The sequence below is a fragment of the Tursiops truncatus genome, chromosome 3, assembly GCF_011762595.2.
Source record: "Tursiops truncatus isolate mTurTru1 chromosome 3, mTurTru1.mat.Y, whole genome shotgun sequence".
Lineage (NCBI taxonomy): Eukaryota > Metazoa > Chordata > Mammalia > Artiodactyla > Delphinidae > Tursiops > Tursiops truncatus.
The window spans coordinates 164,031,133-164,052,954 of NC_047036.1; the positions used below are offsets into that span (position 1 = coordinate 164,031,133).

Consider the following 21,822-nt stretch of genomic DNA (forward strand, 5'->3'; position numbering starts at 1 on the left):
GAGGGAAAGGCGCATGCTTGACCCTGCCCGTGGGCCCGGTGGGTGCAGTGAGCTGGAGCTCAGGCCCTGGGGTTGGCCTGACTGACCAGGATTCACCCCTGACCGGGGGCACTCGTGACCAGAGGCCCCAGGATGGCAGCAGCCCCTGCACCCCGTTGGGCTGATGGAGGTACCGTGAATTCGTGCCTGTAACACCCAAAACCGTGCCGAGAGCAGGGCGTGTGCTCAGCAAGAGTCTGCATCTAGCGGCATCTGCAGTGTTTTGTTTGTGGGCTCAGCTACTCCTCTCCTTCCCCTGGGAACTGCCCATCCCCTCCTTTATGCTCTCCTGGGGGAGCCAAAGGCTGCCAACGACCCCTCCAGAAGTGGGCAGTGACCCACGACACCCTCCGCCAGTTGGGGAGCTCCCGTCAAGGTGTTTTCTAGAGAAGCTACAGCCGCATCATCCAAAAGAACGTTCTGGCCTGACGCAGCAGCCACGAGCCACAGGTGGCTTCTTTCTGAGCGTCAGGAATGGGGCCAGCGTGGCCGAGAAAGTGAATGTAAATTTTTATTTTATTTCCATCAATTTACATTTAAATAGTCACATGTGGAAATCCAAAAAAAGAGGGAATGTATGTATACGTATAGCTGATTCACTCTGCTGTAGAGCAGAAACTAACACAACATTGTAAAACAACTAAACTCCAATAAAAATTAATAAAAATAAATAAACAGTCACATGTGGCCAGTGGCTGCTGCCTTGGACAGTAAAGGTCCAGCATGTGCCCCGATTCCTGGGAGGGAGGTGGAACTGGCCAGGGCAGGACTGAAACTCCCAGCAAAGGCTTGTGAACTGCTGGGCAAATGTGGGTCTGTGAGCGGAAGGTGCAGAGCCAAAAGGCTGGGGGAACAACGGACAGACACTAACCAGTGTTTATGGGCAGTGTTCTCCATATATAGGCCAGGATCCATGCTACACGCATGCCATCCTGTCCCACAGGGCAGGTGTGACTGAGACGGCCAAGCTGTCCCAAAGTCTTCGAGTGAGATCTGGGTCTGAGGTTAGGCACGGATGGCCTCACAACAGTGCTCAGGCCAACCAGCAGTCAGTGAGTGGCTGCCCTGAGACTTCTGGAAGGAGCTGAGAGCAGGGAAAGGGAGCATGTCTTTGTTGCTCCTCCTCCTTCCTGCTGCCTGGAACATCATCATGATGGCTGGAGTTTGAGCAGCCATCTTGGACAAAGAGGAGGGGAGCTGAGAAATAAGAAGGAGGGCCTGGGCCTGGATGCCTGTGGGGTTGTCCAACCTGCACCAGATGGTAAAGTCTGGACTTGATTTACATAAAAAACCCCAACTTCTATCTTGTTTCTGCTACTATCAATCTGGGTTTCCCGAACTCACCACTAAATGATACATTAGGTAATATCTTCACCGCCCCCCTCGCCACCGCCCGCTGCACAGGGGATCACAGGGCCAGGGAGGTGGGATGGCTGTCTGGCGTTACACAGCCAGGAAGAGCTTCCCAGCAGGCCTGTCCCATCGCAGAACCCAGGGTCTCCCACACACCCTAGGGTTTCTTAGGCAGGGGAGGTGGGGGGTAGGGAGAGATGAGCCTAAAAGGGTTATAAAGGTTTTTGGAGCCAGCTGATGGTCAAAGTGGGTCTCAAGAGTTTTAGGCCAGCCCAGAGCAAAGCAGGATAGAACGATTCTTGCACAAAACAGGTGGCTCAGCTGGATCTGGTGCGTGTGGATGGGCAGTGGGGAAGGTGGTCCTGGGGCCAAGAGGGAGGATGTCACTGCCTGCTGGCCAGTCATGAAGAACCATCAGGCCCTGGCTGACAGCTGACCCCAGACTTGGGGGTTCCCTGGATGAGGGTGTGAGTCTGGGCAGGGGCCCTCCTGGGTCCATGCTCAGCCCTTCCGCCTGCTCTCAGACCTCCTGCCAACTGGGTCTCTTCCTGAGCTGAGAGAAGTATCTTTGCTTTTGCTAAAGTCTCCCACCAACGCCCCTTGGCGTGGGTTTACTGAGAGCCTCCTGGGCCCTTCTCTTCTCTGTTATACTGGCCCAGGGAATCTCATCCCATTAGACTTGAAACACCTCCACACAACAACAACTCCCCAAATTCACGTTCCTGCCCGGAGCGCACTCCTGAACACCAGTCTCTCATACTTACCCAGCTGGCTCCCCTGTGCCCCACGTGGTGTCTCACAGGCCCCTCTCCCTCAGCATCACCCCAACCCAGACTCCGACTGGCCCCGAGCCTACTCTGCCTCTGCCTTCCCCATGTCAGCCAATGGCAGCTCAGTCCCTCAGCGACACCTTTCTTGCTCTCATACCCACACCCGCCAGGAGTTCAGTCGCTCTACTGGAATCCACCCCTTCCTCCTCTATGTCCTCAGCCCCACTTGGGTCCAGCCCTACCATCTCCCACCTGGGCCAGTGCAGGCGTCTCCTCCCTCGTCTCCCACGCTCGCCTCCTCAGCCTGTTCCCCTCGTGGCCACCAGGGGGCGCCGGTGAGCACCAGAGCCAGGTCCCATCCCTCCTCTGCTCAGAACCCTCCACGGCTCTTGCATTGTTTCAGCCTCCCCACCCCGCTGACCACCCCACAGAAGCACTTTTCTGTTTCTTGACTGACACCCTTTCTGGAATGTGAGACCCCAGGGTAGGGACTGTTCACAGCAAGTGCTCGGTGGACACTGAAGAATGATTGAACGAGGGCCATTGGTCTCCCTGGGACCTTGGGGGATGGGGGTCGGGGTCGGGGGCACTCACCTCTGCTCCGTGTTGAAGATGGCGAAGACGTGCTTGTTGGACATGAAGCCCTTCTCCACGTCGCGGATTTTGAGGTTGTCCAGAGGCAGCATGTACTTCTTCTCTTTCTCCTGAGGGTGAAAGGGGAGGGGTCACCCTGGGCTGTTTAACTGAGGCCCTGAGGCTGCCCTGGGCTGGACTCTACCAGGAGGACCACCGCCAACACCTGACGCCTCCCATGCTGCTTTTCCTCGGGTGAGCTAGTCTGGCACCGCCCTCCCCCTCGCTTACCTGCCCCAGCCACGCTAGCCTCTGAACATCCCAAGCGGGCTCCTACCCCAGGGCCTTTGCACCTAGCATGCCCCCCCCACCCCCGCCAACACCGGCCTGGTGCCCTCCTTGCCTCTTTTGTACAGAGGGACCCTCCAGGAGAGGCCTGCCCTGACCCCACCCCAAACTCTCCCCCTACTTTTCCCCTTGGCGCTTCCCCTCATGTAACACAACACACCACGTATCTTTTTTTTTTTTTTTTTTGGCTGTGCTGCGCGGCTTACAGGGTCTTAGTTCCCTGACCAGGGATCAAACCCACGTCCTCGGCAGTGAGAGCACGGAGTCCCAACCACTGGACCAGAGAAGTCTCCCCCGCCACCCCGCATTTCTTGCTTATTGACCTAGGGTCACCTAGACCGACTCATTGGGTCCTCGGGGGGTGGAGACTCCTGTCTGTTTGGTTTACTGCTGACACACAGTGGATGCTCAAAACTGGCCAACTCTGACTCTACCCAGATTCCAACCACTGAGTGAATGAAACCATTAACATGACTACTTCTTCACGACGAGCCTGCAAGTGAGTTACCAATATGATCCCATTTTCGAGAGAAAGAGACAGACAGAGGCACAGAGGGGCAGGCAGTGGGGGCGGGGGAGGGAGCTGGAAAGCGAGGCCCCCGTGAGCTGATGGCCGGGGTGGCCCTGTTCAGAAAGTGCCAACCGAGTGCTGGGCATGGCAGTCCTGACGGCTGCTGGGGAAAGCAGCTCAGAGAGGACGCGTCCCTTGGTCAAGGGCACGGGCCTGGTGAGTCTCCGAGCTGGGAGTCCCACTCCGCAGCCCACCTCCTGTTAGCTAAGCACCTACGATACGCCTAGGCCCGTGCAGATGCATTGCTATTAACCTTTACTGGGGGCGGGGGGAGGAGGTGGCAGTGCATTCACTGGGTTTTCTACACCAGGAAACCAAAGCACAGCATCAGGGTACCCCCCCACCCCTCCCCGACTCCCACTCGACCCACAGCAGCTCTCAAGGGCTGATGGGAAATGCTGCTTATCCAGCAGCTCATGGAGCCCTCTCACGCATCCCTGCCAGGGAAGCATCGCGCTCAGAGAGGGAAGTGGGCCGCCCTGGGCCACGCAGCGGGTGGACTGGGCCGCGGTGGGACTTCAGAAGCCAGGTTCTCCCCACGGCCCTCCTGGTCTTTGACCTCCTGGGCATCTGTGGAGAAGAGAGACCTGCCCCCCTCACACAGCAGCTCACTTCCTTTCACCCATCCTACCCCTGACCTCCGGAAGGCCTCAGAACAAAACCCAACGTGGCGGTTCCTCCCCAAATCAACAGCAGCCACAGTGGTGGCGGGGAAGGGGCCCAGGGGCCCTCCCAGAGGGTGGAGGGCCACTTGGAGTTTCAGGACTACTCAACGGGAGGCAGGAGCGAGTGGCAGGCTCGGTGCGTGGGCTCAGTCCTGACTGAGGCGAGAAGCTCAGCTGGGCCTGGCCCCTCCCCAGCCATGTGCCCTTGGGCAAGTCACTGCCCCTGTCTGCCTCAGTTTCCTCAGCTGTCAAAGATGGGTAGGAGTCTCGTCCTCCTGGTGCAAGGTGAGGACGGACACTGTGAAAGTCCCCAGCACATGCCCACCCCAGAGCTGGTGCTTGCGAGGCGCCAGGGGTTTTCTTTTGTCTGTCTGTCTGTCACTCTTATGCTCCAGGGTCAGTCAGTCCACCGGGTTCTGGGCAAGGAGAGGAGCCAAGGAGGTGGGAACCCCATTCATGCTGGAAGCCAGGGCAGGGGAGGAGGGTACAGGCAGGCCAGGGAATGCGGAGCCCGGGGCCCTCCAACCTCTCAGGGAAGAATTTGGGCGGGGGGCTTTAGAAAGGGCCAGGGCAGGAGTTCCCGGCCCGGAAGTTTGTGAAGAGCCTCTGCTGCTCCCACCCTATCATGTCATGAGGCAGGAAGCTTCCAGTTGGCCGGCTAAGGCCAAGTAACTGAGTCACAGTCCTTTTGGGCCCCGAGTGAGACACCACATCTGGAAGTGTTTATAGCGTGATTCCGCCCAGAGCACAGAGGCTGCCTTCCTGATGCTGCCCGCACGCACGCATACACACTCTCTCTCTACACACACACACACACACACACACACACACACACACACACAAACACACACGCACGACACAAACACACACCACACAGACACGGAGGCGTGCATGTACCCCGCCCCCACCCCCAAAGAGACCTTCTCCTGCACACAGAGGCCACGGACCCAAACCCTCCCTCCCAACCCCCCCGCCCTCCCCCCGCCCCCCCACCCCGCCTCCTTAGGATTTCCTGAAAACCCACAACTTTCTCCAGATGCGCGCTGGCCCCGGCCGTGCCACGTCAGAAGAGACGAAGCAGATCGTCGCGGGCGGACCAGTGGCTTCCTCGCCTGCTCGGAGGTGCTGGGGCGCTGTGGCCCTGCTGCTGCCCAGGGGGCCCGCAGGACAGACAGCCGGCCCCGCCAACCCAGTGTTCAGACTACCTGTTCAGGGGGCTCTGAATGTGTACAGTAGTCTGCACATTGGTTAGGCTGGGCTCGGGCGAGCGGCGCGTCAGGATGGGCCCCCCACCCAAACTTGCTGCCACCCACGCAGCGAGGCAGACCAGGAGGTGAGTGCCACTGCCCACCGCCCTCCTCCCCACAGGCTGGAGGCCTGGACAGAAGATTCTGGAATAAAGAAGAAGGGCTTGGGCGGGGGCGGGCGCCGGGGAGGAAAAGAGGCGCCGGGCAGAGGCAAAGAGAGCCCCGACACCGGCTGAGGGGTCGGGGGCTCTGGTGGAATCAGTCTCCTATTCCTACCCTCCAGTAACCACCTCCTCTTGTTTATTTTTTTTAATAAAGAAATATGGTGTCTTGCCTCTCTCTGAGGCTTCTCTACGATGGTGGCCTGACCCCGGGGGTGGCCACCCTGTTGTGTGATTTTCAGGGCCCTTGCTGGGATCCTAACTTGGCGGGGAGGGGGGAGGGCGGGGGACGGACAGACAGACAGACAGGATTTCGCGACTGCCCCTCCCCAATCTCAGGCAGCTCTGTGTCTGGGGTGTACACAGGGCCCCATTCACAGGTCTGCTGGTTCTCATTACCGCCGGCGGCGCTCGACCCTCCTCCCAGCACTGCCCCTGCCTCTGCTCTGGGGCCCCGAGGGAGGGTCTGGGGCTCCTGCTTTCAACCCCTAGATGAAGAAGAAACGAAGGGCCCCTCCTTAAGTCAAAAACTGAGCTCCCGATGATGCCATACAGCGAATCGCCAGGCTAGGGTTTGGGCCCAGAAGCCCCCTCTCCAACCGCCCGAGGCCCGGCATTCCTGCCCCGGAGACCCCCAAAGCCCAAAGGTGCGAACCAGCTCTCAGCTTATCTGACAGCTGATGCAGCACAGAGCAGACTGAGCTTCAGACTGCGGGGGAGGAAAGAGAGGGAGAAAAAGTGCAAGCGTCATCCCCACCCACACTGCACCCCGGCCATTTTGAGGAGCGGATCTGGCCACGCAGGTTCCTTGAGAAATGCCCAGTCCCACCCACCCTCCCTCTGCATCTCGACCCAGGAAGGCGCCAGGGTCCTGGACAACCCCAGTTTAGAAGCAGCCACCCAGACAAGGTCCCTTGGGGGACTCGGGGCTCCCAAGCCTTCACGACATTCCAGCGGTGAGCTCTGGCCTCACGGGGAGTGGGATGATGACATTCTACTCTTAAACACCCGCCACTTGTGGGAACCGCTTCCTGCCTGGGCAGTGGGGAGTGGTCCAGGTGTGGGGCTGAGGTGCCTCGGGTCAGGGAGCCTGTGTTCTGTACCCACCGCATGGGGACACTTCCCCACGCCGTGACATGGGGGCAAGTCACTGCTCAGAACCTCAGTTTCCTTCCCTGACAAAAGGAATGTGAGTATCTACTGAGGAGGAGGAAGAAGACAATGCTCTCCGTGTGGGACCACGGCAGGCTCTCCCAGCCAGTGAGGCTGGCACAGGGCAGGGGCTTCATAAACAAGACAGGGCTACCCAGGGGCGCCAACAGAGTTCTACCTGTCTTGTCTCTGAGCCTGGGTGGAAATACACATGGTTGGGCACAGGCCTGCCTGTCCCGGGATGGGGTCAGCTGCCGGTGAAGCCCCAGGTGTGGGGGTCACCCCAAAACCCCAAGGGGGGAGAGCCAGGTAGGGCAGCTCCAGGGGCGACCAGAGAAGCCCGGCCTCTCCTCTGGGGGCACCTGGGCCGGGCTGGAGGCTGTGCCATCCCATGTGGGCAAAGCACAGAGCGGAAGCAAAGATCCCAGAGCATGTGTGCAGAGGGATGCGTGTGCCTTCCTTGTCAGGCACCTCCTTCCCTCCTGTGGCCACGTGGTGATGGGCACGGGGCAGCCATCCTGGACCACGAGGAGGAGCTATGTGTTACGATGGCCATGGGGGAGGCGGAGCCAGGGCCCTGGCCAGCCTCACGGCACAGGGCTGCCAAGCTCGCCGGGCGGGCAAGAAACAGACCACCTCTGTAAGTGCCTTCATTTGGGACCTCTGTCACAGACACAAATCGAGAGCCACCTAACACCACCTTGACGACAGGGAGCGCCTGTGTTATCTCTCACAGGGCAGCCCAGAGAAACACACTGGCCCTCGCTGGTGGCCCCTGGAAGCCTGTGTCAGAGTGGCAACAGGCAGTCACACCAGAGGAGTGGCTTCACTCCCAGGCCACTAAGCCACAGTACTGTCGTTCTGTTAAGAGAACTAAGCCACGAAATGGGCCACTCAGGACGGGAGGATGGGCCGAGGCGGAGGAGGGACCTGCATGGCAACACCCGGTGGGGCTGCCCGCTGGGCCAGGGAACAGGGGTGCACTCACTCACAGCCCCGTCCACAGGCTCAGGGAGACCATGGCACGAGGCAACGTGCAACACCACCCCCTGTGCTTATTATTCCTGGTGCTGTTCCCAGAGGCCTCCCTCATCCTTCTGAGGAGGCCAAGCACATGTGGAATGATCTCAAGACAGACACCGTGACGGAGCACCTCAAAGATGCAAGGGCCGTTCTACCTCACTTCACGGATGGGGAAACTGAGGCCCAGAGAGGCTAAGGGCCTGGCTGAGCCTGGGTTAGCTGTAGAAAATGGAACCCCAGCAGCCTCAGCGTGAACCTGAGTCCCCGACCCCCGGCCGTGCCCCCTCTGAAAGCCTCCACCTTGCCATGATTTTGAAGGGTGGGATCAGTTTGGAGCCTCCCCCGTGCCCCTTTCCTCCTCAGGGAGCCCAGCCCCCACGAGGCACGACCGCACGGGGGGCCGTGAGGGGCTCGGATATGATGCACAGTGCCTTTGGACACCCTGCGGCCCTGGCTGATACCATCCTAATGGTAAGCTTCGGGGTATGGTGGCGCTCAGGGAGCCTTTCCCGAACGAGCAGTAAGTTGAGGGAGCGCCACCCAGAGGAGGGAGGTGTGGAGAGCACGACCCACCATTGCCCAACCGTCCCACCCCTGCCAGCCACTCACCTCCTCATCCTTGTACCAGGACAGTGACTCGGCCGTCAGCACAAACCAGTACTCCTTGGAGCCGCCCTTCATCAGGCTGATGTTGTTGATGGTCAGCCAGCCCCTGCGGATCACCTGGGGGGGGAGGGCGGGGCTCAGCAGGGGACAGCGGCCACCACCCAGCCCGGCCTGCCCCAGCGCGGTGGCCAGCACCCTCGCCCCTAGCAAGGCGGGAAAACGGGGACCACGGCAGAGACACCTCCAGCCCAAAGCCAGGCACCCCGATTCCAGGCCACCTTGCCCCAAGCACTTCCCAACGGAGACCAACGTGGGGCCCTCGGGTGGGCAGACGTGGACTCACTCACAGTCCCCAGGGTGATTGGGAACTGGGTCCCTGGGGAGCCCCTCTGCGCTTGGTGTTAGGTTGAATTAGCACAGGTGGCAAAAGGTACTCCCAGCTGGAAGGGGCCCAGAGGAGGGCATCCCAGGCTTGTGGGGGGGGGGGCATGTCACGTTGGATGTGACTGAAGGAATCACACTTGTTTTGGTGAGACGCGGTACCAGCGACACCCTTGGGCCCTGCCCCTCGTGCCCTGTGGAAGGCGGCTGTGGATGTAGAGCTGGAGGAGTCGCCCAGGCAACGGGCAGAGGCTTGATTCTGCTGCCCGGCTCACCCAGGCAGGCGCTCGGTGGGCACAGGGACCTGCTCTGACCAGGAGTCGAGGCCAGCCCCCGCCCCAGGGCTCCCCTCCCCACAGGCTCTTTTCAGAATACGAGGATGAAGAGACTCCTCCACCCAGAGGGCTGGGGACAAAAGTTTGAGCCCAGGGGACCCGCCAAGGATCATGCCCCACTCTGGCTTTTTCTCTGACTGGCACATCCGGGTTCTGGGCTGTGAGACCCCCTATATGGGGCTCGTCTGGCCACTGCTGTCATCTGAGCAGGAGACGGAACCCAGGCCTGCGTGGGGGACTCACCTGACAGCTAAACGCAGGTAGCCTGGGGGAGGCCACACTCCCATGTTCCCCGGGCCATGGAGGCGCTTGTGGGATGGAGCCTCCCACCACTCTGGACTGGGGATCCCGGGGTGGCGGGAAGCACGAGTCTGCGCAGGCAGGGACACCCGGGGCCAAGGCAGCGACAAACTGGGCTAAGCTGCAGGAGGTGGGCTGCCAGTGGCCATGGACAGCGGGGAAGGGCTGGCGCTGTACCCCCAGGGTGGGGTAGGGCTTTGGGGCTGCCTCTGGGGCCCACATGCCTCCCTAGTGGATGCGGCTCAAGAGGGCCTTCATCCTGTCTACTCTGTCCTGCCCCCGGGCACACCAAATCTTCACAGGGCCACCACCCGCCTGTGGCTGGAAATGAGCTCTTAAGTCTCAGAGACCAGGAAGGCAGAGACGGCCACAGAGCGGCCAGGGACCTCTGCACCACATAGAAGTCCCTGCCCAGGCTGTGCCACCGTTGAAATGCCACCTGGCAGCCCGTGCTAAGGCTTCTCCCTCCCTGAGATGACGAGACAGCACCTGGGAGTCTTGTGGCCGTCAGGCAGCAGGCAGAGACTGTCAGCCCCAACGAGGTCATGGTCTCAGTCCTGGCAGCAGGGTGACCGACCCGCCCTGGCTTGTCCAGGAGGTCCCTAGGCTTAGTCCTCAAAGTCCTGGGAATGCCCTCAGTCCCGGGCAAAGTGGGACGGGTGGTCAGGCCGGGGGCGGAAGGAGCCCCTGCATCTCCAGAGCTGCGTGGGTGCCTGTCCCCTCCTGTTCCTCGCTCCCCCAGGGGCAGGGTAGGGCCTGCCTTGTCTTAGTCCAGGTCTAAAGTGGGTGCTTCTAAACTTCAGTCATTGATCGACAGCCAGGGGCAGGGGGGAGGCTGTGTGTGTTGGGTGCTCCCCAGAGAAGAAGTCCTCACATGGCAAGGCCTCCACGCTTCCAGGCCCAGCCTCGTTCCCAAGGGGGCAGATGTGCCCCCCACCGCCACCCCTTGGTGGCCGAGCTGGCTCGCCTGCCTCCACCCTGGGTCAGGTAGAGGTCAAAGCTAGCAGATGGGGCCCTTGTCATGCTCCAGGGCATGCGGCCCTGCTGGAAATGGCACCTCTGAGCCTTGGGGCAGGAGGTTGCTAGCTAGGCCTGGAGAAGCACTGCCCTCCTCAGGTCCCTCTGCCCTTGAGCCACCCAGAGAGCTGCCTGTATGGGAGCCCAAGGGGATTCAGAGACAAAATCCCGCCCTGGGGAGGGGCAAGCTGCCGGTGGCAGACACAGGCGCTGAGTCTAGAGGAAAAGGAGTGGTCGGGCCTTCTCATCCAAAAGCCAGATTTGTGCCCAAGGGACTGGGCTTAGAAAAGGCGGGCAGGGGCGGCGGGAATAGGGTCAGCTGGGGAGATAGAAGAGGCAGGCGGAGTTCCCGTGCTCCGGGGGGCAGGCATGCTGGGGGAGGGAGGAAGGGCTGCCAGGAGAAGTGACGCAGCTGGGGCCCACCTCCTCCTCCCTGGGTGAGTCGCCTGGGCAGGGATGGAAACCATGGCTGGAAGACCCAGGAGCCACAGCCACGCACACAGCAGGGCTGGGCTTCGTGGCTAGGGGTGTGGAATCTGGCAGGAAAAGAATGACTAAACTTCTCAGGGTGTGGGTGTGGGGAGAAACATGCCTCTGGGCTGTTTGGAGGAAAGAAACCATTCAAAGGGGATTGGGGTGACACATGGGAAAGTGGGAACCATGGGCCCAAGGACGATCCATTCCTCCCGCAACCGCCCCCAACCATGGCAAGCTTTGGCCTCTTCTGCATCTTCCAGGTCCTGTTAGGGGTTCAGCTCAGCTACTGGAAAGATCCCGGGGTCACCAGAAGATCCCTGCCAGAGGGCAGCAGTAGGGCCCGCCCAGTGTTGGGGGAGAGAACCCGGGAGAAGGAGGCCTCGGTTAGGGCTGGTGGCGCAGGCCATGGTCTCCAAGGTGGAGAGCTGGGGCGGAAGCCAGCTGCCCAAAGGCAATCACCTTGAAAAGAGCTCAACTCTCAGAAGTGGGCATTGCCTGCTCCCTGCCGGGCTGGGCTGGGCCACACACAGAGAGGAGGTGTTACCTAAAACAGGGATGGCAAATACCATTCGCCAATCAATGGATAGCACTGTGGTGAGAATTCTGGGCACTGTGGGAAAGGACACTAGGATCAATTAGTGATGTTTGCCATTGGCAAAGGGACGGGGCAAGTGCAACAGAACAGCCTAATCAATCATCGTATCTGCTATGGAGGCAGGAGGATAGTGGCAGCATCCAGGAGAGAGTCTCCTGATCAATGTCTGTCACGGGTACAGTAGGGGTATCACGTGCAAAGCTATCACATGGGGGAAAAAATTCCTTGACCAGTTAGTCACATCTGCCACGGAATGGGGAGTAGTGAAATGCTTAGGAAACAAAAATGCCAGGATCAATTAGTGATGTCTGCCAGGGGCACAGGACAGGAGAGAGGTACAAGGAAAAGAGTGCTGGATCAATTAAGAATGTCTGCCTTGAGTGCAGGAGGGGAAAATTTCTGCATGGTGTTGTCTGGAGACAGAGTGGTGGCAGTGGCAAGAATAAGCTCTTGCAGGGCTTGAGCAAAATCATCCCCGGCCAGGGAGGTGAAGGGAGAAAGGCCTGGGGTGTTAGCTGAGTATTTGCCATCCCTGACCTACAGGAAACTAGGAAACCGTGTCAGGAATGGGCTGGAGGGGTGGGCGCCAGATGGGGGCAGTGGTCAGGTTAGTGTCTGTGTGAGTCAGCTTAGCCCAGGGCAACACGAAGCCTGGCAGGCGGCAGCCACGGCAGAGGTTTTTAAAGGTTAGCTGGATTTTTAGTTGTTCTGTTATTTATTTATTTATTTTTGGCGGGGGCGGGGGGAGGGGATATTATGGGGTGGCATGGTCTCCACCACTACCAAGTTCTCTAATGTTTGCTACCACACTAAGTGAGTACTTACCAAGATCTCCCCCTTTGAAAATGCAAAGTTAGGGTTGTGGGGAAATCAAAGAAGAGCAGGCGGAGGAAAAGAGACGTAAGGGACATGAGGGGATGGAGAAAAAGCAGGAAAGGCACAAAAATGAGGAGAGAGAAGAGCAGGGGGAGAAAACAGCAAAAGAAAAAAAAATTACATGCTATTAATTATATTCATGGTGTTAATATTTAATTCATTATCATCTCCCGAAATGAAAAAGCAACAATATATGTATTACCTATGGCAAGCGCAAAAAAAAATCATGCAGTGGTTACACCCTTCTTTTCCAGAGGGCTCTGTCATCGTGCAAGATAAAGAGCAGAGCCCCCATCCCCACCCCCGCCCGATGTGGAGAAGGCAGGGGACACCGGCAGAAATTTTTGCAAAGATGATGTGTTTTCTTAAGCAGGAAAAAAAAAAAAAAGGGCACCTAATACTGGCCTATATAAAGCTGTTCTTACTTCACAAGGCCTCTGGCTGGGGCATGACATCAAGGTGGAGAACCCCCCATACAGCTCTGGGTTTCCCCAGGTATGGGGATCAAAGCATCCCCAGGCTCCCCAGACCTGCCTGTCACAACCAGCCTCCCCCCAGGCTCCGAGTCTCCAGGGCTGGGCCCGGGAACCCAATGTGGCTGCAGACACCAGAGGGACTGGGCTGCCCCCCTCCTTAGTGTCAAGTTCTAGCCGTGGCCTTGGATGTCAGACAGGGCCTTCTGCAAATCTGCCCCCTAGGCCCTGCCAGAGCTGCCGCTCAAAGACCGGTTTCCCAAAATATTAAAACCTAAGTGGATTTGAGAGGCTGGAGGGGTGGGGGTGGGGGTTTCTGGCGGGACATGCTATGAGCCAGGTGCCATCGCTGGGCTTGGTGGTCCCTTAGTGCCCTCCCACCCCCGAGGGTGGAGCTGCGGGCCGCGGAGGGTGCAGGGGTGGGCAGTTACCTGGTTGGGGATGGCTCTCTTCTTGTTCAGCTGGGTGCTCCTCTGCTGGGCGCTGAAACCAAAGCACAGAGAGAGCTCATGCGGCAGGAAGCCCATGAGGGACGAGGAGCAAGAGGCCCTCGTGGCCCAGGTGGGGTTCTCTCCTGAGTGCGGGCCAAGGGCAGAGGCAGAGAGAAGCCCCCCGTGTACGAAGGGCTGCCCAAGGGAAAGAGAGCGGGCTCATGGAACGAACGAGATACCAAATTAAACCCTGACTTCTCATCCCTGATCTCGGCCACTCCTGAGAGCGCCAGCTATTTCTAGGAGTCACTGGGTCCTGGTACTTCCAAGAGGGGGCATGGGAAGCTGGATTCCCAAGTGGCTGGGAGGTAGCCATGCTGGCTTCAGAGTAACCTTCAGTGTTTGGGGGCTCAAACTTGAGGCTTCTTCCCGCTTTCTCCTCCCATCCTGGCCCGGGCACGAGGCCCAGAGCGGCTCTGACCACAGGGCCATCCAGACTGGGAGATGAGGCTATGGGACAGCTGCTCGCCATGAAAACGCTACTCATCTTGGATGGCTCCTGACCCAAGTCAGAGGACAGTCAAGGTCAATGTGTTTCTGCAAGGCCCCTTATTTACCTATAGTCCCAGATCTCTTTACTTCTTCATCTATGTTGTTTCCTGGCTAGTTCACAACAGACAGACGAAGTCTCCTTTATTTTGTACGTGGGCACCTACTCAGCTCCCTTGTTTGTCCTAATATATTTTCTACTCGGACCATCATTATCACCACCGGCAACCAACTGTTAACTCCTGTTACTTAGGGGTCATATTGTCTTTTCTTATCATATTGTTTTAGCTGGAACTTTTGAAACAACATGAAAAGGCAAAATATCTTGTTTAATCCCTTTACTGAATGCCTCTGGGATTTTACCTTAAAGTTCAAGCTGGTTGTTGGATAAGGTAGTGTGTGTGTGTGTGTGTGTGTGTGTGTGTATGTTAAGGAAGTAGGCTTAAGTTCAAGCTGGTTGTTGGATAAGGTAGTGTGTGTGTGTGTGTGTGTGTGTGTGTGTGTGTGTGTGTATGTATGTTAAGGAAGTAGGCTTCGGTTCCTAGATCAGTAAACGGTGGAACATTAAGAATGGAAATGAGGGACTTCCCTGCCGGTCCAGTGGTTAAGATTCCGCGCATCCACTGCAGGGGGCATGGGTTCAATCTCTGGTCAGGGAACTAAGATTCCCACATGCCGTGTGGCTCAGGAAAAAAAGAAAAGAATGGAAGTGGAATTTATCCACTGATTTCCCTAAGATCAATATATTCACTACAAGGACTTTTTCTCTGGGCCTTGTTTTTAGTGTTTTGAGGGCAGTGAGAAAACACCCCAGAACTTCTATGCACAGCAAGGAGGTGGATCAATAGTGTCTGAAGGACACAGAGCTAAGCCACTCACAGTGATGTCTGGGTCTGGTGAGGTCCCAGATGCTCTACCTCCTAAGGGCTTCCTGGGTCTCACACATGACTCGCAGCCCCTCTTTCCCTTGCCTCCTTTGTGTGTGTGTGTGTGTGTGTGTGTGTGTGTGTGTGTGTGTCTGTGTGTGTGTGGTGTACGCATGTGTATGTGTGTCTGTGTGTGGTGTGCGCGTGTGTATGTCTGTGTCTGTGTGTGTGGTGTGTCTGTGTCTATGTGTGTGGTGTGTGTGGTGTGTGTATGTGTGTCTGTGTGTGTATGTGTGTGTGTGTGTGGTGTGTGTGTGTGGTGTGTGTATGTGGTGTGTGTGTGTGGTGTACGCATGTGTCTGTGTGTGTGTGTGTGTGGTGTGCGCATGTGTGTGGGGGTGGTGGTGTGTGTGTGTGGGGTGTGCGCGTGTGTGTGTGTCTGTGTGAGTATGGTGTGCCCATGTGTGTGTGTGTCTGTGTCTCTGTGTGTGTGGTGTGTGTGTGTGTCTGTCTGTGTGGTGTGTGTGTGGTGTGTGTGTGTGTGTGTGTGTGTGGTGTGTGCTGGGGGGAAAATCCAAAGTGCTCCCCTTGGCCTGAGGCCCTCCTGTGACGAGGCCGTGACCTCACCCCTCCACCTTGCCTTGGCCTTCATGCTCCGGCTTCTCAGCCTTCCTTCCCTGTCTCCAGTGCTCTCTGACCCCGCTCCGCTCCGGCCCCACCGCCTGGCTGTCATGACTTCCTTGGGAAGGTCTCTCCAAGCCTCATCCCTCACTGCCCTCTCCCACAGCCCCTCCACCTGCCTTCCTTTCCCACTGTCATCCTCCTTATGAGAACTGGCTTAACGACAGCGTGTGGGTTCTCAGCCTCGGGGTTCTGAAAAGGCAAGGCCCAAGTCTGGCTTGTTCACCGTCCTAGGACAAAGGCAGTGCTCCGTGGCTATTCCGGGGGCCCCTGCGACATCCCACCCAGGGCCGGGGCCTGGGCCTGGGCCTGGGCCGGGTGGAGCCTGGCACCCTGGGCCCCGCCCCCAGCCAGGGCGTCCCCCGTTCACACACTAGGGAAAAGGCACACAGCAGGCAATACCCACCCGGTCACCAGCTGCTCAGTATAGTAACAGCTGGGGGAAGTGGGAAGGCCCAGGAATCCAGAGGAAAGAGTGGAGTGGTCAAAGGAAAAACAGGAGAGATTGTGAGAAGGAACTGTGGATGAAGTGTGAGAAGCAGAGACATCAAGGTGAGGAAAACAGCAGCAACGTGAAAAGGGGGACCGGCGTTTCCAGGCCCCACACACCCAGCTGCTGGGGGAGCAGGAGCAAGTGGGGCTGCGAGCCCAGCCTGAGGGGCAGTGCCCGGCCAGGGCCCCTCAGCCTTCCCCACAGCGGGGACAGTCCGGCCGGGGCCCTCAGCTCACCTGGGCTGGGGCAGCAGCTTCTAATCATGCCCCCCATTCATTCGTTCACTCATTCATTCATTCCACTCACCAACCACGTGTCCAGCACAGAAGAGCTGAGTACTCAGCCAGCAGAGACCCTGGACGGGAAGACCCTCATGCCCAGCCTGCTAGCCCCTTCCTCCCTGCACCCCCAAGGCCAGGCCACAAGGCCACCCTCCGGACTCCCACGGGCGGTGGACAGCCCCACCCCGGCACTGACCACACTGTGTCTTAACTGCCTGGGGGCAGCTCTGTCCCTGGCGCAGGACCTTCCTTTCAGGGTGGGGACCTGGGTCTGGGCCTGCTCACTGCTGTTATCACAGGGCCTGGTGCAATGAAAGCACACCAGCGATACCGGCTAAACAAATACAAGGACGCTGGCTACCAACCGCCTGTTATTCTATCAGGCTCCGGAAAGAGGACCTTCGCGAGCCATCAGAACAATCTGTGTGATACTCACCGAGGCGGGGGGCTGATGGCATCAGCGGGTGACACTGGAGGCCACCAGCATTTATATTTATATCCTGCTGAAATCAGCGCCCTGCTCTTCTGGCCCCTTATCCGGGTGCCGTGGAAGGTTCTAGTTTTAAATCTACAGCATATGGACAGAAGCCATGCAAATCCTGGCAGCACTTCCCCAAGAGCAGCCCCTGGAGCCCTGAGCCCCTGAGAGGCTCAGTGAAAGGGCCCAGTGCACGTGGGGGAGACTGGGAAAGCTGCACTGAGTCTACGAAAGGCTCTGAGAAGCCCTGCAGGAAAGGAAGCAGTGAACGCTAGTTAGCCTTGCCCTTTCTTGAAGTCTCTGACCACTGGACCGCCCTTTCCTCCTTAAACTAACCATGGGGGTGCCCCACAGGAGGTGCATTGGGGACAAGGAGGCTGGGGGGTCGCTGCTACCCAGCAAAGCTTCCAGATGCTCTCCGATGGCCCCGTGCTTCACCTGGGGACCCATGACAGAGAGACCTTCGTGCCCCGGCCCAGCAGCGGAATCCCAACTTGACCGCCTTTCTCAAGGAGTGGCTCTGAGGGTGGACACTCATGCCACCCCACCAGCCGCTATCTTGAAAAGTACATACTTGGCAAATCCAATGAAGTCTTCGTGGTTCGTGTTGATGTAGGACTGCTCGATATCGATCAGAAGAAGAATCTGGGGGAAAGCGGGGGTCATGGTGAGAACAGAGCCCAGCGTGGCAGGGAGGGGCTGCTGCCAGAGCACTTCCCGCACCCGCCAGCAGGGGGTGCCCCGGAACAACCACACTGTTTCCCAGTTAGAAGAGGGATCACCCACCCACTCCTTCCCATATCCTGGGGTCCATCTGCAGGGGGAAGGGGGCGTGGGTGCTTCCAGACACCAAGGCCTCACAAGTGAGAAAGACTGGGCCAAAAGAGCAGAGTGAGGCAGCCCAATGTGGTAGCCACAAGTGCGGCCTCCGAGGCCTGGAGTAGGGCAGTAAGGCCTCACTGCAAAGGCTTACGTAGGTCACAATATGTCCCGTTGAGAGTAGTGCCTGGCATGCTATAAGTGCCTCATTAAAACGGCAAAGGTGGAAACTATTGAATATCCTGTGATAAACCATAACAGAAAAGAATATGAAAAAGAACGTATATACATGGAGAACTGAATCACTTTCCTGTACAGCAGAAATTAAACAACATTGTAAATCAACTATACTTCAGTGAAGGACTTCCCTAGTGGCGCAGTGGTTAAGAATCCACCTGCCAATGCAGGGGACACGGGTTCGATCCCTAGTCTGGGAAGATCCCACATGCTGCAGAGCAACTAAGCCCGTGCACCACAACTACTGAGCCTGCTCTAGAGCCCGCGAGCCACAACTACTGAGCCTGCGTGCCTACAGCCCATGCTCTGCAACAAGAGAAGCCACCACAATAAGAAGCCCGCGCACCGCAACGAAGAGTAACGCCCGCTCGCCGCAACTAGAGAAAGTCCGCACACAGCAACGAAGACCCAACGCAGCCAAAAATAAATAAAATTAAAAAAAAAAAACAGAAAAACTATACTTAGGTAAAATTAAAAACAAACAAAAAACTGGCAAAAGTAATTTGGCCAGGTAAGGACATTAAAATGAAACACACGGGCACAAAGGCACACACCAGCCAGCCAGGATGTCGTCTCAGATAAGACACGGGCCCTTAAACAGCCCTGTCACTTCACTGTGCCTCTGAACCCTCAAGCATAAAGCGGGCCAGGCACTCGGATCTTGGGGGGCTGTTGGAAAATGCTGGGGTGCTCCGTCCACGGGAGACACTGTCACTGGTTTAAAAGGTCTGAGTCCTGTTGCCCCAGAGCCCAGCCATGACAACAGTGGGGCAACCGGGGGCTCTGGTGTGTATGGAAGGGACAGTAGCATTCTTGCCAACCATGACAACAAAACAAATTAGAATCTCTCAAGCTTTTCACAAAACTTCCAGGTTACAGAAGCTTCGAGGGAATGGGGGACCCTGTGAAGGACAAATGAGTAAGTTTCTTCTCCGTCAATGTCAAGGGGAGAGGAGCTGTTCTAAACAAGGTGATCTCACAACCAAATACAACAGGTGGGCTTGTTTCGGTTCCAGTTTGAATAAACAGTGGCCAATCTCCTGGGATAAACCACAATGGAAAATAATATATATATATATATAAAACAAATCTATATGTGCATAACTGAGTCTCTTTGCTGTACTGCAGAGATTGGCACACACTGGAAATCAACTATACTTCAATTTAAAAAAAAAAAAAAGAGAGAGAGAGAGAGAGAGAACACAGTGGACCACCGTGGGGGAAATAACCCAAACCAGGTGTCGGGCCACATGAAGGCAGGATGACAGCCCTGGGCTGAGCAGGTGACAGGTGAGACTTGAACTGTGGCTGTGTGGGGCATCTCACTCTCTACCTTTGGGTATGCTTATGCAGTCTTCATAAGACAGTGTGAAAACACAGAAAGCACTCAAACATGTTCTGGTGGGTGAATGGATAAGCAGGCTGTGGTCCACGTGCACCATGAAACACTACTTGGCAGTCCTAAGAGACACACTTTGGCTACACCACAAACAACAGGGATGAGTCCTGAATGCATGGGACACAGGATCAAAAGGCTACCACAGGGCTTCCCTGGTGGCGCAGTGGTTGAGAGTCCGCCTGCCGTATGATACAGGGGACACGGGTTCGCGCCCCAGTCCGGGAAGATCCCACATGCCGCGGAGCGGCTGGGCCCGTGAGCCATGGCCGCTGAGCCTGCGCGTCCGGAGCCTGTGCTCCACAACGGGAGAGGCCACAACGGTGAGAGGCCCGCGTACCGCAAAAAACAAACAAACAAAAAAAACTCACACTGCACGACCAAGATCTACTGCACATAAACTGTATCTGAAGAATGAAACAAAAAGCCAGTACCTGGTCCTTGGTCCTCCCCTCCCGTTCCCGGATGTAAGTGGTGACGATTCGTTCGGTCTCCTCTCGCAACCGGGGGTAGGAGCTGAGCTGGAGGGAGAGCAGAGTGGCGGCGTCGGCTGGGTCCTCGTGGCTTGGGCAGCAAAGTGAGCCAAACGGAGAACATGGGAGGAGGGGGGGGTGGCGTGGAGTGTGCCCACCGGTTCCCCACCCCGCTCCTGTCTCAGAGCTGCTCCAGCCGGGAGACAGGAAGGGGACGGTGAGGGGACGGTGGGCCGGAGAGACCGAGAGGGTGTCCGCACACAAGCAGAGGTGCTTTTCGAGAATGCGTCTCGGAGGTGGAAAGTGGCAGAAAGTGGAGAAAGCGGGTGACAGCCACCCCCCTCCCTTGAAGTGCTGGGTGAGAGCAAGGACACAGTGTAATTAAAGCCCCTGGGCCGCCAGGGCGAGGGCCTGAGCACAGCTCAGGAGTGCGCAGCAACGCCCGTTCTAGCATAGGGGGAGGGCCAGCATCTGGGCCATCGACCTCGGAGGGACTCCCTTGCGGGGGGGTGGGAAACTGCTCCTAATCATCTCATCTTTGGGATCCACTCCTCTGGCACCCCCACTGCCCCAGCCTTTGCAGCAGCAACCAACCCAACGCACAGAAGCCCACCTTCCATGGTTTGGGGAAAGACCACGAGTTGGGAAAAATTGAGCCAATGGTCAAAATCACTAGAGGAAAAATTCCATTTTCTTTTTTGGCTACACCACACGGCTTGTGAGATCTTAGTTCCCCGACCAGGGGTCAAAACCTGAACTGCAGAGTCCTAACCACTGGACCGCCAAGGAACTCTGAAAAATTCTCAGATGCCTTGTGATGTAAGAACACGCAGACCAGCACACGGGCGAAGCGTTTCACCGCGTTGGTGGCAGTTTGGAAACCACCTTTCTCAAAGCGTTCCAGGGATGGGCATGGACACTCATCCCTGCTGCCTGCTTAGTAAGTGCATCTGGCGACATCAAAGGCCTTCCATCCCCGTCAGAGGCCCAAGATGCAAAGGTGGAACCCAAGTGCGACTGGCCCACCCCCTTGTGTCAGCCAAGGCAAAGTTGAGATGTCTCCAAGCGACCACTGGCCCACGGAAGGGGGTTCCTGCCGAGGCAGAGTTTCCCAGATGCTTGGGTTAAGACTCACGATGGGAAAGAGGAGATGGGGGACAGAGGCATAGGTGATAATAATGAAACCTTCTGTTACCTTCTCAGCACACTTTTTAATGACCGTGGCCAGTTCTGAGACCACGAGATCAACACACTTCAAACTCGGCTCTTTGAGTTTTACAATCTGTTTTTTCACAATGGCTTCAAAGGCCATGTCGGGGGTGAAGAGCCCCGTCCTGGGTCATGCGGAGGGCGGGATGAGGTAAAAAGACACCCAGGGGGCAGTGCAGGCCACACACGCGGGACGGGAGACAGAGAAAGAAGAAACGAGAGTCAGCTGGTTAGTGACATGCATGGAGGAGCCTGCGCCCGCATTTGCCCCGGAAGCTGCTTCGGATCAAGAGGCGACCTGGGTCCAAGGGGTGGGCTCAGTCTGGGGTTTAATTACAAAAGTGCTACGGGTGGGAGTCAGCCTACGAACAGCTAAAGGTTTGGGGAGGCCTTGCCTTTTCGTATCTGTGACAATGGGCTCTAGGACGAACATCTCCAAACCACCTGGGTTTCTTTCCCTTCCCTTTTCCAATCGAAGAAGCTTAAGAAGCAAATGTGGGCTTTTCCAGACTGAGAACAGAAGGATGAAGCAGAAACTCCTGCCTTGGAAGGCCGACCCAGAGCTCCACGGCCATGGGGGACGTGCAAGCACAAACTGGCCACTAGGAAGCGCTTCAGCACCTTGGCCAACACGTGCTGCCCCGGGAACCAGGCCGGGGGTCGAGGGCCACTGCCTGGGGACAGCACTGCTCCTGCGGGAGCTGGTGGAGGCTGTTAGGGGCGAGCCCAGGGCCGAGCACTCCTCAGGCCGTTGGCGTTTGGGCCTTTCACGGCGCCTTGGGGACAGAGAAGTGGCTGGCTCCGGGACAGCCTGAGGGTGCCAGGCATTTGTCAAGAAGGCATTTGTGAGGGGCAGGGAGGTTCAGGGAGCTTGGCCTCCAGCAGGTGACGCGAGGTCCCTCTCTGCTTCCCAGAAGACAGCAAAGCGACAGCCCAGCAAGACCCCC

At 57.5% G+C, this 21,822-nt stretch overlaps 1 protein-coding gene across 10 annotated transcripts in view; it reads right to left on the reverse strand.

Moving 5' to 3' along the window:
• DNM2 (dynamin 2) overlaps positions 1–21,822 on the reverse strand; it is a 94,987-nt gene that overhangs the window by 9,386 nt on the left and 63,779 nt on the right. For 5 of the 10 annotated variants that reach the window (XM_033854318.2, XM_073801894.1, XM_033854312.2 and 2 more), the window contains 7 exons: positions 20,862–21,000; positions 19,628–19,714; positions 17,316–17,386; positions 13,394–13,445; positions 12,439–12,450; positions 8,512–8,625; positions 2,757–2,866 (listed from right to left, as the gene is read on the reverse strand). In XM_033854318.2, the coding sequence (XP_033710209.1) occupies positions 2,757–2,866; positions 8,512–8,625; positions 12,439–12,450; positions 13,394–13,445; positions 17,316–17,386; positions 19,628–19,714; positions 20,862–21,000 (585 nt within the window). The remainder of the gene's footprint in view (positions 1–2,756; positions 2,867–8,511; positions 8,626–12,438; positions 12,451–13,393; positions 13,446–17,315; positions 17,387–19,627; positions 19,715–20,861; positions 21,001–21,822) is intronic. The other 5 variants (XM_033854319.2, XM_033854313.2, XM_033854311.2 and 2 more) reach the window with 3 other exon arrangements.